Source organism: Marmota monax, unplaced genomic scaffold, assembly GCF_021218885.2.
Source record: "Marmota monax isolate L192 unplaced genomic scaffold, Marmota_monax_Labrador192_F-V1.1 WCK01_AAM20220418_F8-fsc00001, whole genome shotgun sequence".
Classification (NCBI taxonomy): domain Eukaryota; kingdom Metazoa; phylum Chordata; class Mammalia; order Rodentia; family Sciuridae; genus Marmota; species Marmota monax.
The window spans coordinates 103,179-117,925 of NW_026693777.1; the positions used below are offsets into that span (position 1 = coordinate 103,179).

The following is a 14,747-nucleotide window of genomic DNA, read 5'->3' on the forward strand; positions in this document are numbered from 1 at the left end:
GATTGGAGGGTTAAGTTCCAACTGTACACAGAAAGCAAGCAATTATTTGGATGTTTCAGAACATAGAAAAGAACCTGACTTCTTTACTGCCTGAGATAAGATACAACATCTCTAAACTTACGTTGTCTGAAAAGCAATATTCAGTGGAGCCTGCCTGTACATCTCTAGTAGTGTTAATATTTTCATAAAAAAGTGAAAATTCACATTTTTAAAAAAATCTCCAACTACCATTACAAACAAAAATAAGAACAGAACATGATTTTATAAAAGAGGAAAACCTAGCCAAAAGTGTGTCAAACCCCTCAATGATTTACCATTGCTGAGATCTTTCCTTAACAAGAGAACAGTTTTTAAAAGAATTTTCTCCCAAAATCCATTTGTTGGATTCCATAAATTAGCTGCTACAAAGGATCTATATCAGAGAAACTCAAAACTACTAAGAGGCTTTTCTTCTAATCTAGTATAAAGGCACATTAAATACACAACGCCGGTCACACTATTTTAGATAATGATGGAAAACGACAGCTGACAGCCAGTTTGGGACAAATGCCAACTGTTCCTATTTGTCTGAAAATGCTAAAATTGCTTCAACATTCAGTTTTCAAAGAAAATATATCTCTACATGAAAAAGTTCATCAACTAAAATCCTGAAAAAGACTACAGATAATGGTGCCTCTTTGCTCTTAATTTTTCACCTTTTAATATTCCAAAGTGTAAGTAAACACATCTTAACAGCTTTAAATATTTTCATGTATTTTATTTTTTAAACACTTATAATTTTGCAAGCTAGCAGTAAAATACTGTCTTTAATATATTTTACTAATTAGCACCGTATATATTTTAAAGCTAACTGGAACATTGTTTCATTATAAATGATTATAAAATAAAAATGATCATTTCAAATGCCAAATTAGTCTCAACATGTGATCTATTATTAATGATATCATAATTTTTAGCTCTGTGCACAAAGATATATTTCAAAGATGAACTTAACTAGGGTTGGGGTTGTGGCTCAGCAGTAAAGCGCTTGCCTAGCATGTGTGAAACACTGGGTTTGATACTCAGTACCACATAAAAATAAAGATATTATGTCCAGCTAAAACTAATATATATATATATATATATATATATATATATATATATATATATATAAAATAACTATGTTAATATCTATTTTGTCAATCTAACAAATCAAAATATTGTAGTTTAAAGAAGTTATTTAATCTCTGAAATTATTAAAGCGCATATAAAGAAGTCAAGGAATTAGTTATAAAGATCAAAGATACTCTGATAACTGATTTGTTTTTTAAGAAATCCCTTATTTTCTAGGATGAGGAAATAATGAAAAATGCCATGGTGCAAGTATGTTACACATAGGGTTTAGTATATATTAGCATTCTCCTGCTTTGATTATTAAAAATTTGGCCTTTCCAAAAAGTCATCAAAATGTCTAAGACAACTCACATGGACAGTTGGAAATCTGAAATAAAATTGCTCAGTGCGAAAAAGATCCCAAGCCATTCATACAGTTTTAAATAGAAGCCTAGACACATAATCTTTTTAATGTTCTTATCTAAAAACTTTTAAAAATACGAAAAAAACCCTAATTAAACTCAAATTACTTCTAAATACTTTTAAAAAATATTTAAAAAGGGATAGTTCCATTTCTTTTTTTCTGACAAAAGCATTCTTCAGAAACATGGACTTAAGTTCTGAGCCACAATTCACTGCTTACTAGCATGCCTATTTTGCATACCAGTAGAATCAAGTCCAGTTTTGCCATTTGTGGATAACTATGACAAGATACAAAAGCATGTGTTTGCCATAAATAGCTCTGGCTAACAGCAAACTGCTCACACTGAGTAGATCAAATTCTCTATAAGGAGAGCAATCTGGACCACTGCCAAATCCCACCAGTAATGTTTAAGACTACCAATTCTTTTCTAATTCTATTACAGTAGTAAAAATGAATATTTCTAAATATCAGAAGCATTAAACTTTTGAAGGACATTTAACAAATTATTATTTTGACCCAATAAGCAACAAAAATTTCCTGCTGCTTCTACTCAATTATTTCTAAGTGTAAATGTGAATAAAAAAATAACTGGAGAACAAATGAGATATTGAGGATATTTATGTCAAAGTGCAAAAACCAAAAGCCAAAAAAACAAAAAAAAACTGCTCTCCATATTACCACATAAAGAAATAAATAAACATGTTTAAAAAAGTACCACTCTTTACTAATGGTATTTTATATTAGGTGTCTTTAAGGATAGAATATTGTTTAAACCAAAGAAATCCAACAAATCTGGAAAATATCATGCATGAATGTTGTACAAAAAAAGTTCTCAAATGACCAGTGCAGAAATTTATAGCTGTTTACCCTAAAAGTGGTTCTACGTAATATTTTGCAAAATTTCCAAGGAAAACAAGGCAACGTTCTGTAACATGCCACAATTTTTATTGCAACGTGGCCATTTTTGTGAGGATGGGGAGTTTGATCTCAAAACAATGTTCCATTTAAGGCTCTTTTATACAGAAATTGCCATCATGACTGATATTCAAAATATCTTTAGTGTCGCAAGACTCACATGGTAAACATAAAACTCCTACACTTATTCAGTAGTGTACACTCAATGGAAAACAAAAAGGCATTAATAACAGATATTTCTTTTAAGAAGATATGTAGGTAATAGGAATGAACACTGAGGTACTAGGATAAATTGATGACACAGTTAATGAAACTTAATTGGCATTCCTTTGGGGGGATTAAACTCATTTAAAAAACAAAAGTGCTTTTAATGCATAGTGTTATATTCGTGCTGCCATGTCACAAAAGAAGGCTTGCCAAGGCAGGTGAGGTGTATGAATGCTCCAGCGCCTCACAGAACTACAATCAAGTGCAACTATAATAATACTGAAAAAAGTTCACCATCTGACCAGTGGATAATACTTTCAAGGCATTCAATCTGCTTACCCTTTGCAGTATTCTAGACTATTCACATTGACAATCACATTCATTGTAGTGCTTGCTGCAAAGGAGGCATATAACCAGTTGTTTTGGCTAAAATAAAGACAGGAAGGCATTCCTTCTACATAAAAATAACCATTTTGAAGAGTCTAATGGCAATCACTGACAGGCTGCTTAAATGAATGATATCTCCTTCATTCACTGTGTTGGAAGGGCCCAGAGGAAAGGGAAAAAAAAAAAAAAAATGAAAAAACACCTAATGCTATTCCAATGGACTGAGCTGGAGAAATGAAACCCCTTAAGATCCAGATGGCACTTGATGGTCATTTTATAATGGTTTTCCTTCAAGTGAAACTACTACATTGCCTCCCAATTTCTCTCCAAGTGTTGATCGGTCCTTAATATCATCCAAGCCATTTACTTGCCACTCGTGTTTAATACCTAAAAAGAAAAAATATTCCATTATCTTATTATACTTAGAAAAGAGTAATTTCTTAACACAAAATAGTCAATATTTGTACCTGTGAATTTCTTTTTAATGGCATCTTTAGAGCTAGCATAAATCATCTTGCTTTTTAAGGGTGCACTTTCAGGAGCCCTAAGAAAACAAAAAAAAACAATTGTTGAATCTCACTTATAAGAAGAACAAAGGCAAAACTGACTATGATAATAATTATCCTTGCATTTTAAAAGTACTTTTTTCTTTTGTTTTTACACACCAGAATATAAATACTAGGTCTTCTTTCTTAGACTCTTTTGTTTCGTATGTGGCATCGTACAAAGCATATCGGCAATCATTCAGAGGTAGCAACTTCACAAAAGATGTGTAGGGGTCCTCTACAGTATCACCAATGTCACCCACCAAGATCTGCTTTGCTTCCTCTACAATTATTTGTCTTTTGTCATCGCTTAAACAGAAGAGAACTGCTTTCTTTCTTTTTTTGATCTCCTCTTGTGTAGAAGATTTCCTTACTTTCATATCATTAAAAACTTTGATGACTTCATCATTCACTGTAACTCCAGATGCCTGAAAATAAACAAAGAATGGTAATTCAGAACAAGCATTCTGGATTTAAACAAAATTGTCTGCCTACAGAGGATTCAATTTAGTTTGGACATTAAAAATTGCACTGAAGGATGCAAGCAGTCTAAACGGATTAATTTCATTTTAAAGATTTAGTACATGATACATCTAAAGACTCAAACTCATCCTGCCCATTCATCCTTTTTAAAGGTGTCCAGAGAAAGCAAATGGAAGGTGGAGCAAAAGGAACAAATACAAGTTGTCCCATCCCTGAAATGTTTCCTATTTCATTGGGTGATGTCAGAGCTTCAGGAGCAGCGGCAAAAATACCTTCTGTATTGTGTCAACTCTGCAGGCCTTTAAAAAAACACTTTTGGATTTCAGTTAATGCTTCTACTATTTTTTTTTCTTTAAAGTCATCCTAGCCACTGTCGTTTCCTCATAAGGAAAGGGAATCAAGTGTAAACTCCAACCGCCTACGGCTACAACATAATTGCCCCACAGCTCAAAGGCAGATACGTTAAAACTAAAAAGTCCAATATAGAAGCTCTTTTACCACTAGAAAGCATTTAAAAAAAAAAAAACAGTTTTCCCACCTTTTCAGTCTTCCCTTAAGAGTTTTATTACAGGCCATCTAGACCCTGACCCGAAGCCTGAAAATCACCTACCAATTTTAGAGCGCGCGTGTTAAGAAAAATTAGGAAGCGAAGGGCAAACACGGCACCTGGGGGGCTGGACCCTCCTGCAGCCCGGGCAGCACGGCCCCGACCCCCACCCCCACCCCACGCCCGCGCGCACTCCCGGGCCCTCCCCGCCCCCAAGAATCCCGAGAGCAGCAGGGCTGGGCCTGACTGCGGAGGGCAGGCCGGCCGGCTGAGAGCAGCGGGGCTGCTGCGGGGCTACAGCGCAGGAGCGCCCACCTCGGAGGCCAAAAACTGGTTAAAATGGCGGCCCCATTCCCCGGGTCGTGCGGGGCCGCTCTGGGGGCTTCCTTGCTGCGCCCCAGTCTCCCGGCCGGCGCGCCCGCCTTACCATAGTGCCCGCGGCTGTGACTGCGGCAGCTGCTCCGGCTCCGTGGATCTGGGAGGAGGAGAAGGAGGGGCAGGCGGGCAGGCAGGCGGCTGCGAGTGCGGGGCACGCCGGGAGCTGCAGCCCCGAGGAGGCGGCGGGGCTGGCGGGCCGCAGGAGGCGGGCGGGGCGGTCACGTGGGCACGCCCCGTCCCCCGCCGGCGCCGCCCCGCTCCCAAGCCCTTCCGCCTCGCAGCCGGGGGGCCCCCAGCCCGCCCGCGTCCTCCGTCTGACCCCGGAGCGCGAAGCCAGCAGGCCCGGGCCGCTGCGGAGCGGTGACGCGAGCCCAGGGGCCTGGCAGAGTCGCCTTCAGCCATCGGGCACCGCCCATCGGCCGGCTGGAGAAAGCGCCCGACTCCCAGAGGGGCGTTTCTACCCTGCCTCCGCGGGGCGCTGCTGCTGGGGTCGTGTGTGTGTGTGAAGAACTGCCCGCGGAGGTGTCTTTCGTTCTTTCGCTCTTGGTTTCCACCCCAACGTGCCGAATCTCAACGTTTCGAGTCTTTTTGGAACCCTACCAAATTTGTGTGAACTGTTTATAACCCTTTCCTTACTAAATGAGAGTAAACACTAAAAGGGGTTACTCCCACTTGATTGACGTACTCTGCAAAAACCAGATAATAGGCACCCGCGAAAAATAACTTCAAAATTCTGTAGTCGAAATAACAATGATAGGTAGCAGCATTCCTTGGTGATATCCTTTTCTGTATTAGACTCCTAGGAAGCGGGTTGCACTCGCTGTTAGGAATCTTCTGATGCCTCAGTTTATGACGGCTGACATTAGATAAATGAACCCAGGAGTGGAGATTCCTCCCTCTCGGCAATCAGAATGAAGGGATTCTAAAGCCTGTCCGGCTGAGACGAGACGGCTTCTCAAATACATCTTATTTATCATAGAAAAGTTGTCACTTTATATCTTGAGGAAATTTTCATAAAATTTATCATTTTATGAGTTTATAATGAACGCGTTACAAATTAAACACTATGTTTAACGATTATAATGAAAAGCAGGTGCTACCTTTTCTCCTAAATCTTTACCATTTTTGCCTCACTTTATTTGTAAAATTGGTAGATTGAATTTAAAACTCTAATCAAAGTTAAATGTATTTTGTGAAAACGTTCTGTACTAAAAATGTAGAATTGTCATTGTCTGAGTTATTAAATTGAATTACTCAGGTGAATCTTGAAGCAAACGGAACCAGAAGTGTGGTGTGTAAGCCAGAACTTTGAGGGGGCAGATTTGGGAGAGTTGAATGCTACTCATGGTACTGCCCCATCTCTTATCCCCTCCAAACCTCACATTCTTCGTCTGTACAAGTTCTCACTAAATTATCTTTAAGATCCTTTCCAGCTTTAAAATTTAGTTTCTGAGTCTGTCGGTGTTCAGTAGGACTGGTGTGTATGTGTCTCAGAATTAAGTTTAGGGATAGAAAATCATGAGAAGTGTGTGACAAATACGTGTGTGTGTGTGTGTGTGTGTGTAGTATGTTAGGTATTGCTCATGAAAAACAGGCTTATTTTTATGTCCATATTGTGCGTTTATTTTCTTAATTGGAAGATTAACTTAGAAATGAAGAAGAAATTTCCCAATGTCTAAGCATAAATCCCAAGTAAATAAATAAGCTGGCACATTACAGTTTATGAAATCTTTCTCTTTCTTGAATTTCCAAGAAAATCATGAAGAATTGTTCTCAGGACACTGATCATTTGCTGTGTGTGGGTATCCACAACCATTCTTCCCAGTCTCTTCCTCTCAGGGTATCCCTCCCTTCCATCCTGGAAGATTTGCAGCAGCCTCAGCAGAGAACAGGCCTAGATCAGGTTTCAGAATCTCTCCCAACAGAACTGGGGATTCCAAAGATGTAACACACACACTCACATACACATATATCCCGTTCTGATATCAATCCCTCTCTAAGCCTGTCCCCCTTCGACTCCCCAGATTAAGTTAATGGATCTCATGCTCTAGGAATTTTTGCCTGAAGATATTTTTGTCTTTGAACATATTCTGTTGCATTATAATAACTTGTTTACATGTTCTGTCACCCAAATACACTGTAAGTGCCTGAGGATTTGAGTCCTTATCATCTTTGAATTTCTGGAGCCTGGTATATAGTAGGTACTCAATAGGTGATTTAATAATGAATTTGAAGGTATTCTAGTGCTATTAAGAGAACAAAAAGGAAGCTTCTAGAGATTGTGAGGTCTTTCCACATGAACTTGTGAGGATAGCTCTGAGAACCTCAGGATCAGTAGCAGCTCCCTTTCTTCACCCTTGAGAGTTATAACCAAAACAGCACGGCTTGGTAAAGGGGCAGCACTTCCAATCATTGCTGTGTGAATTTTGGCCCCATGTAGTGGAGGGACCTGAGTGTCAAACACCACAAGTATTGGTGTTTTATTGTTGCTGAAACAAATTATCACAAATGTAGTGACTTAAAACAACACAAATTTATTTTCTTACAGTTCTGGAGGTCAGCAGTGAGTCTTACAGGGTTACAATCAAGATGTCAACGAGGCTTAATTGCTTTTTTTTTTTTTTTTTTGGTATTGGTACTGGGGATTGAACCCAGAGACACTTAACCACTGAGCCACATCCCCAGCCCTTTTTATTTATTTTTATTTATTTTTTAGTTGTAGATGGACACAATACCTTTATTTTACTTATTTATTTTTATGTGGTGCTGAGGATCGAACCCAGTGCCTCACACCTGCAAGACAAATACTCTACCAGTGAGCTACTGAGCTACAGCCCCAGTCCACACCCCACCCCCTTTTGTATTTTATTTAGAGACAGGGTCTCAAATAGTTGCTTAGGGCAACTTAGCAATTGCTAAGTTGCTGAGGCTGGCTTTGAACTCTTCATCCTCCTGCTTCAGCCTCCTGAGCAACTGGGATTAAAGGTGTGCACCACCACAACCGTAGGCTTAACTGCTTTTTGAGGCTGTAGGGAAGAATCTGTTTCTTTGTTATTTCAAGTTTTTAGAGGGCCCCCACATTCCTTGGTTTGTGTCACAGCCAGCAATCCCATCACTCTGACCTCTGCTTCAATCATTGCACCTCCTCTGACTCTTTCTCCTTTTCATTTATTTATTTTTTTAAATATTTTTTAGTTATAGATGGACACAATACCTTTATTTTATTTATTTATTTTTATGTGGTGCTGAGGATTGAACCCAGGGCCTCACATGTGCTGGGCAAGTTCTCTACCACTGAGCCACAACCCCAGCCCTCTCCTTTTCATTTATAGAGAACATTATGAATTCTTTGGTCCCTGTGTGGTAGTTTAGTAAAGAATTTCTTTGTAAGAGCCTTAACTTGATCATGTCTATAAAGTCCATTTTGTTGTGTAAGGGAACATATTCACAGGTTCTGGGCTTAGGACAGGAACATCTTTGGAAGGCTATTACTCTGCCTACCACAGTGTACCCATTCTCTTCACAATTTCAAGCCCAAGCAAACAATTAGCAGATGAGACAGAAGAACCTTGAACAATCCTGTATTAGAGCACACATCTGAGCTATAATTACCCATTTACTGGACCACACATGAATGGCAGCAATAAACAACTATTAGGTCTGCGGCGCGACCAGCACGCCAGCTTCATACTAGAGGTTCTAAGCATAGAAGTTAACTAGTGAGATCAAAATAAACACACATAAACTCAATTTACCTTTTTCTTGACCAGGTCTCAGACGGCACTCCCCGGCTCCTGCCTCGAGCCACCCGGTGGGTTGCGAGGTTTACACAAGAGACTAGCAGGAGAGATGAAGAGCATGCCAGAGAGTGGCCTTTTATTGGGGAACAAGAAATTCAGGGGAAAATTCCATCCAATGAAGGTCGAGGGGGAAAGCATTCCAAGGTCAGGGTCAGTGATTGATCTCAGGGTCAATGGTCAGTCACACCCCCACATGGACGGGCTCTCGCACCTGAAAAGGGTGGGGATAGGTTCTGACACAGCTTGGCCAGAACGCCTCACACCCAGTCAGGGAGGTGCTCAATCACGTGCGAGAATGGCTTCCCACAATTAGGAACTGAGAGTAACCTCTGAAAGGGATCTCAGTTCTGACTGTGGTGGTATAATGTTAGGCCATTGACTTTACTGTTATAAGGATCAACTTTCTCATGTGTAAAATGGGGATGATATTACCTCCTCCCTCTCAAGATATGGAGAGATCAAGTGATATAATGTATGTAAACCTCGTGTCCAGCTCAGATTTAAGGATCCTGGATGCAGAATGAAGGTGAATGCACTGATTTTTTGATTTGTTCTTTTTGGATATACATGACAGTAGAGTGTATATATGGTATATATATAACTTATTGTAATTAGGAGCTCATTCTTGTGGTTCTACACGATGTGAAGTTTCACTGGTCATGTATTCATATATGAACATAGGAAAGTTGTGTCTGATTCATTCTACTAATTTTCCTATTCCCATCCTACCTCCCTTCCCCTTTCATTCCCTTTTGTCTAATCCAATGAACTTCTATTCTTCCTTCCCCCTTTTATGTGCGTTAGCATCTGCATATCAGAGAGAACATCTGGCCCTTGGTTTTTGGGGGATTGGAGTATTTCACTTAGCATAATAGTCTCCAGTTCCATCTATTTACTGGCAAATGCCATAATTTCATTCTTCTTTATGGCTGAGTAATATTTCATTTATATATATCACATTTTCTTTATCCATTCATTTGTTGAAGGACACCTAGGCTGGTTCCATAGTTTAGCTATTGTGAATTGAGCTGCTATAAACATTGATGTGGCCAGGTCACTATAGTATACTGATTTTAAGTCTTTTGGGTATATGGTGAGGAGTGGGATAACTGGATCAAATAGTGGTTCCATTCCAAATTTTCCAAGGAGTCTCCATACTTCTTTTCAGAGTGGTTGCACGAATTTGAAACCCTACCAGTAATGTATGAGTGAACCTTTTCCTCCACATCCTCACCAACATTTATTGTTACATGTATTCTTGATAATTGCCATTCTGACTCGAATGAGGTGAAATCTCAGTGTAGTTTTAATTTGCATTTCTCTAATTGCTAGAGATGTTGAACATTTTTTCATATATTTGTTGACTGATCATATTTCTTCTTCTGTGAAGGAATGCACTGATTTTTAAGATATATATATTTTTAAAAATTTTAATCAACACACAATAATTGTATATATTTACGGGATCCAGTGTGATGTTTCAGTGCATGTTTATTATCAGGGTAATTGGCACATCCATCAGGTCTAACATTTATTATTTCTCTTTGCTAGGAACATCCCAAATTCTAGTTATTTTGAAATATATAATTGTCAATCATAGTTTCCTTCCTTTGCTATAGAACATTAGAAGTTATTTTTACCCAACTGCACTCCTGAATCTGTTAACCATCCTCTCTCCCCTCCCACCCCTTTTCCAGACTTGGGTAACCACAATTCTACCCTCTTCTTCTATGAGATCAACTTTTTAAAACTCTCCATATAAGTGAAAACATGCAGTATTCATGAAAGTGCTGATTTTACCAACTCATTGACAATAGACATGACACAGTCCCTGTCCTCATTGATTCTGAAGGTTCAGCTAAACTTTTGTTTACTCAAGACTCCTTGGGAAATGAGAGCAACAAACACTCTCTAAAGGATTCTTTCAAGAAACAATCTAAATGGTAGTTCCGTGGCATGTGAAAGTTTAAAAATCATTTTTCAAAACCTACAAAAAATGATGAATATGGAAAACTATGTTTGTTTCAAACACCAATTATTTATGAAGCCTCAGCCACTACATAGTTTGAGCCCCACTCCCTGTCAAGAGACAATCACACTCTCAGCTCCCAGTCACTTTCTGACAGAGACAAGTGTAAGCACAAAAGTGCTCAGCACTTTAAGGTACACCCTTCTACTCCCATGCCTCCTTAACTCTGATATCCTTCCTACCCTACGCCTGGCTAGAAGATTGATGAGGAAGCTTCTACATCTGAATTTCCTTGTTCAGGACATTTCACAGGAATGGAATTGTATAATATGTGGTCTTTTGTGACTGGCTTTCATTTGAATAACATTTTCAAAGTTCATTCAGGTTCTACATCTGAATTTGAACTTAGAACTAGAAAATAAACACAGAGTGAGGTGTCTGTGGGAGTCTGATCTCCATAAGTCACCCTCTGATCCATACAACTCACTTGGGATCTTACACATCTCAATTCTTTCTAATTTAGAAGACAGCTCGCAATAAAGGAACTTAGCAGTCTGTGTCACATGAAGAGGTAATGAGGTAGCAGTAGAGAAATGTAGTAAATCGTGACATAGTTAAAAATGATCTCAAACTCTATGAATACCAATTTCAGTAGCTCGTATGAATACATACCAGTTTTCATTTGTTGATTCACAGATGTAATCTGTTAAATTCAAACACCAGTTATTTATAAAGCCTCAGTCACTACATTAATAATGCATCGATAATAATTGAATTGTGATAGTAAAAAATCATACAGAAACATTATCTTAAAAATAATATTACTAGTTTTTCTTTTTATTTTCTTTCTTTTTTTTTTTTTTGAAGTACTGGGGATTGATTCTAGGGGTGCTCTACCACTGAGATACATCCTCACCTCACACCTTGACACATACTCCTTTTTTGAAACAAGTCTTGCTAAATTGTCCAGGCTGGCCTCAAACTTGTGATCCTCTCTCCTCAGCCTCCCAAGTTCCTGGAATTATAGGTGTGTACTACACCTAGTAACTTATGTGATAGCAATCTTTTATCTAGCTTACTTTATTAAAATAAATTCAGGAGCTGGGGCTGTGGCTCATAGGCTGAGTGTTCGCCTAACATGTGCGAAGCCCTGGGTTCAATCCTCAGCACCACATAAAAATAAATAAATAAAATAAAGATACTGTGTCTAACTACAACTAAAAAATAAATATTAAAATAAATGCAGATTATCATTATTTTTTTTTAACAGAGTCTTGCTATGTTACTTAGACTGTGTTCAAATGCTCCTCCGGCTTCAGCTTCCCAAGTGCTGGGAATACAGATGTGCACCACCATGCTTGGCTCAAAAGTTGTAGAATTTTTTTTTTTTTTTTGAGACACATTGATTTTATTAAGAGAAAGCAAGATGTACATACTCTGAAAGATAGGGTAGAGAATGGATGTTGGAGAAGAATGCTCTGGCTTCACCTTAGCAAGGTATATTTGTGTATGTAAAATCTGTAGTATAGAGACAGGCTCTGGGCTGGGGATGTGGCTCAAGCAGTAGCACACTCGCCTGGTATGCGTGCGGCCCTGGTTCGGTCCTCAGCACCACATACAAACAAAGATGTTGTGTCCACCAAAAACTAAAAAATAAATATTAAAAAAAAACTATTTAGAGACAGGCTCTGGGAGTATTTTTAGTTCTCCTTTCTGTTGGTCACTTGATATATTTATCATTACCTACTAGGTCTTGTGTGTTAGTCAGCTTTGTGTCTCTATGACCAAAATATCTAACAAGGACAACGTAGAGGAGGTGAAGTTTATTTTGGCTCATGGTTCAGAAGTTTAGTACATGGTGGACCAACTCTATTGCTCTGGGCCCAAGATGAGGCAGCATATCATTGCAGAAGAGTGTGGTTGAAGAGCTCACTTCATAAGCCAGGAAGCAGAGACAGGGAAGAGGGGAAGGGGCCACAGGGAAGATTTACCCTTCCAGGACACACCCCCCAGTGACGTACCCAGCCATACCCCCTACCTGTCTTCAGTTGTCACCTAGTCAGTCCATTAAAACTAGGATGTACTGATTAGATTACAGTTGTCATAATTCAATTATTCACCTCTGAATATTTCTACATTAACATAGGAGCTTTTGGGGGACACCTCATATCCAATTCATAAGAGGTTGGAAAGCTGTAGATTTTTAAACCATAAACAGAAAATCATATTGACTTGAAAATCATAAGATGAAAATGTTATTAATACACATGAATAAGAGTAGGAGATCAAAAAAACTAATTCAAGAATGAAGTGCGTTTATTAATTCTACTCATTCATTTCTTTTTTTTTAAATAATTTTTTAGTTGTCAATGGACCTTTATTTTATTTTTTTATATGCAGTGCTGAGAATTGAACCCAGTGCCTCACACTTGCTAGGCAAGTGCTCTGCCACTGAGCCACAACACCAGGCCCATCATTTCTTTATTGCATGTATTAAGTACCTCTCCTAAGGCGAGGGATTCAAAGATAAAAACTGTTCCCTCCCTTGAAGAAAGTCATCCCTGGCTGGGGATATAGCTCAGTTGTTAGAGTTCTTGCCTCATGTGCACAAGGCCCTGGGTTCAATCCCTAGCACCACATACACACACACAAAAAAGCCCTGTAAAACACTGCAAGGAAACTGACATTTATGGAACAATCACATGCATGCTATTGGCATATGCACAGGATGTCTTGTGAGCACAAAGGAGTAAGTTGGATCTTAGGGACAAATGGGAAGAGGAAAAGAAACTGAATGCACAAAGTCATAGCACATGAAAAAAGCACAAGAAATCCCAAGCAGTTTGCTGGAGCCTCTGGAATTGGTAGGGAATAAAGGAATGGTAGGAAGTACAAGGTCTTCTGAGACTTGTAGGCAATCCTGTAGTTAGAACTTTATTCTACAGGTGATAAAGTAGATAAGATTTTTTCACATGTATTTTTGAAATGGTAGCTATAATGAGATATTAAATGATCTTGGAATTCACCCTTTCAATGTTTTTAGTATATTCATAGTTATGAAACCACTATCTACTTTTAGAACATTTCATAACCTCAAAAAGAAAACCTCATACCCATGAGCAGTCACTCCACATTCTTTCTTCCCTTGAAAACTATTACTTTATTATCTCTGTAGATTTCCTTGTTCAGGATGTTTCACAGGAATGGAATTGTAATAATATGTGGTATTTTGTGATTGGCTTTAGTTTGAATAACATTTTCAAAGTCATTCAGGTTTGTAGTATGTATTACTACTTCATTCCTTTTTATAGCCAAGTCATATTCTGTTGCATAGAAATATATTTCCTTTATCTGTTGATTGGTTGAGAGACATTTCAGTTTGCACTTTTGGGCTATTATGAATAATGGTGCTGTGAAAATTTATGTACAAATCTTTGTAGCAACACATATTTTTATTTCTTTTAGATATGTACCTAGAAGTGGACTTAGTAGGTAATATGATAACTTTATGTTTAATATTTTGGAGAGCTGTCAAACTGTTTTCCAAGGTATCTGTGCCATCTTATAATTCTAACCACAATGTGTGAGGATTCCAATTCTCCACATGTTTTTTTTTAGTTAAGATCTTTTTTTTTTTAGTTATAATTGGACACAATATCTTTATTTTGTTTATTTACTTTTATGTGGTGTTGAGGATCGAACCCAGGGCCTTGCACGTCTTAGGTGAGCGCTCTACAGCTGAGCCACAGCCCCAGCCCAAGATCTTTTTTTTTTTTTTAAATTTTCAAAATTTGTTCTAATTAGTTATACATAACAGTAGGATGTATTTTGGCACATTGTACACAAATGGAGCACAACTTCTCATTCCTCTGTACATGGTGGAGAGTTACACCAGTAGTATAATCATACATGTATATTTTCTCCACATTTTTTACCAACACTTATTTTTGTGTTTTTATTTTAATTACTCAAGTGGCTTGTGAAGTGGTATCTCACTCTG

The 14,747-nt window shown here is 38.4% G+C and overlaps 1 protein-coding gene across 2 annotated transcripts; it reads right to left on the reverse strand.

Moving 5' to 3' along the window:
* Positions 1–742: 742 nt before the first annotated feature.
* Positions 743–5,172, reverse strand: Cfl2 (cofilin 2). Of its 2 annotated transcripts, none has more exons than XM_046461520.2 (4): positions 5,028–5,172; positions 3,691–3,998; positions 3,493–3,569; positions 743–3,412 (listed from the first exon to the last, which is right to left on the reverse strand). In XM_046461520.2, the coding sequence occupies exons 1-4, from the start codon at positions 5,028–5,030 to the stop codon at positions 3,300–3,302; spliced, it is 501 nt and encodes a 166-aa protein (XP_046317476.1). In that variant the 5' UTR covers positions 5,031–5,172; the 3' UTR covers positions 743–3,299. The 2 variants fall into 2 exon arrangements, with proteins under 2 accessions (XP_046317476.1, XP_058440444.1); XM_058584461.1 differs by lacking the exon at positions 5,028–5,172 and adding an exon at positions 4,916–4,939.
* Positions 5,173–14,747: the final 9,575 nt, after the last annotated feature.

Bases quoted from the DNA above. Each gene is read 5' to 3' on its own strand.
- Cfl2 (XM_046461520.2), bottom strand. The intron at 3,570-3,690 runs GTGTGTAAAAAC...TTGTTTTCTTAG, and splicing joins GACCTAGTATTTATATTCTG to GGCTCCTGAAAGTGCACCCT. The intron at 3,413-3,492 runs GTACAAATATTG...TTTTCTTTTTAG, and splicing joins CATTAAAAAGAAATTCACAG to GTATTAAACACGAGTGGCAA.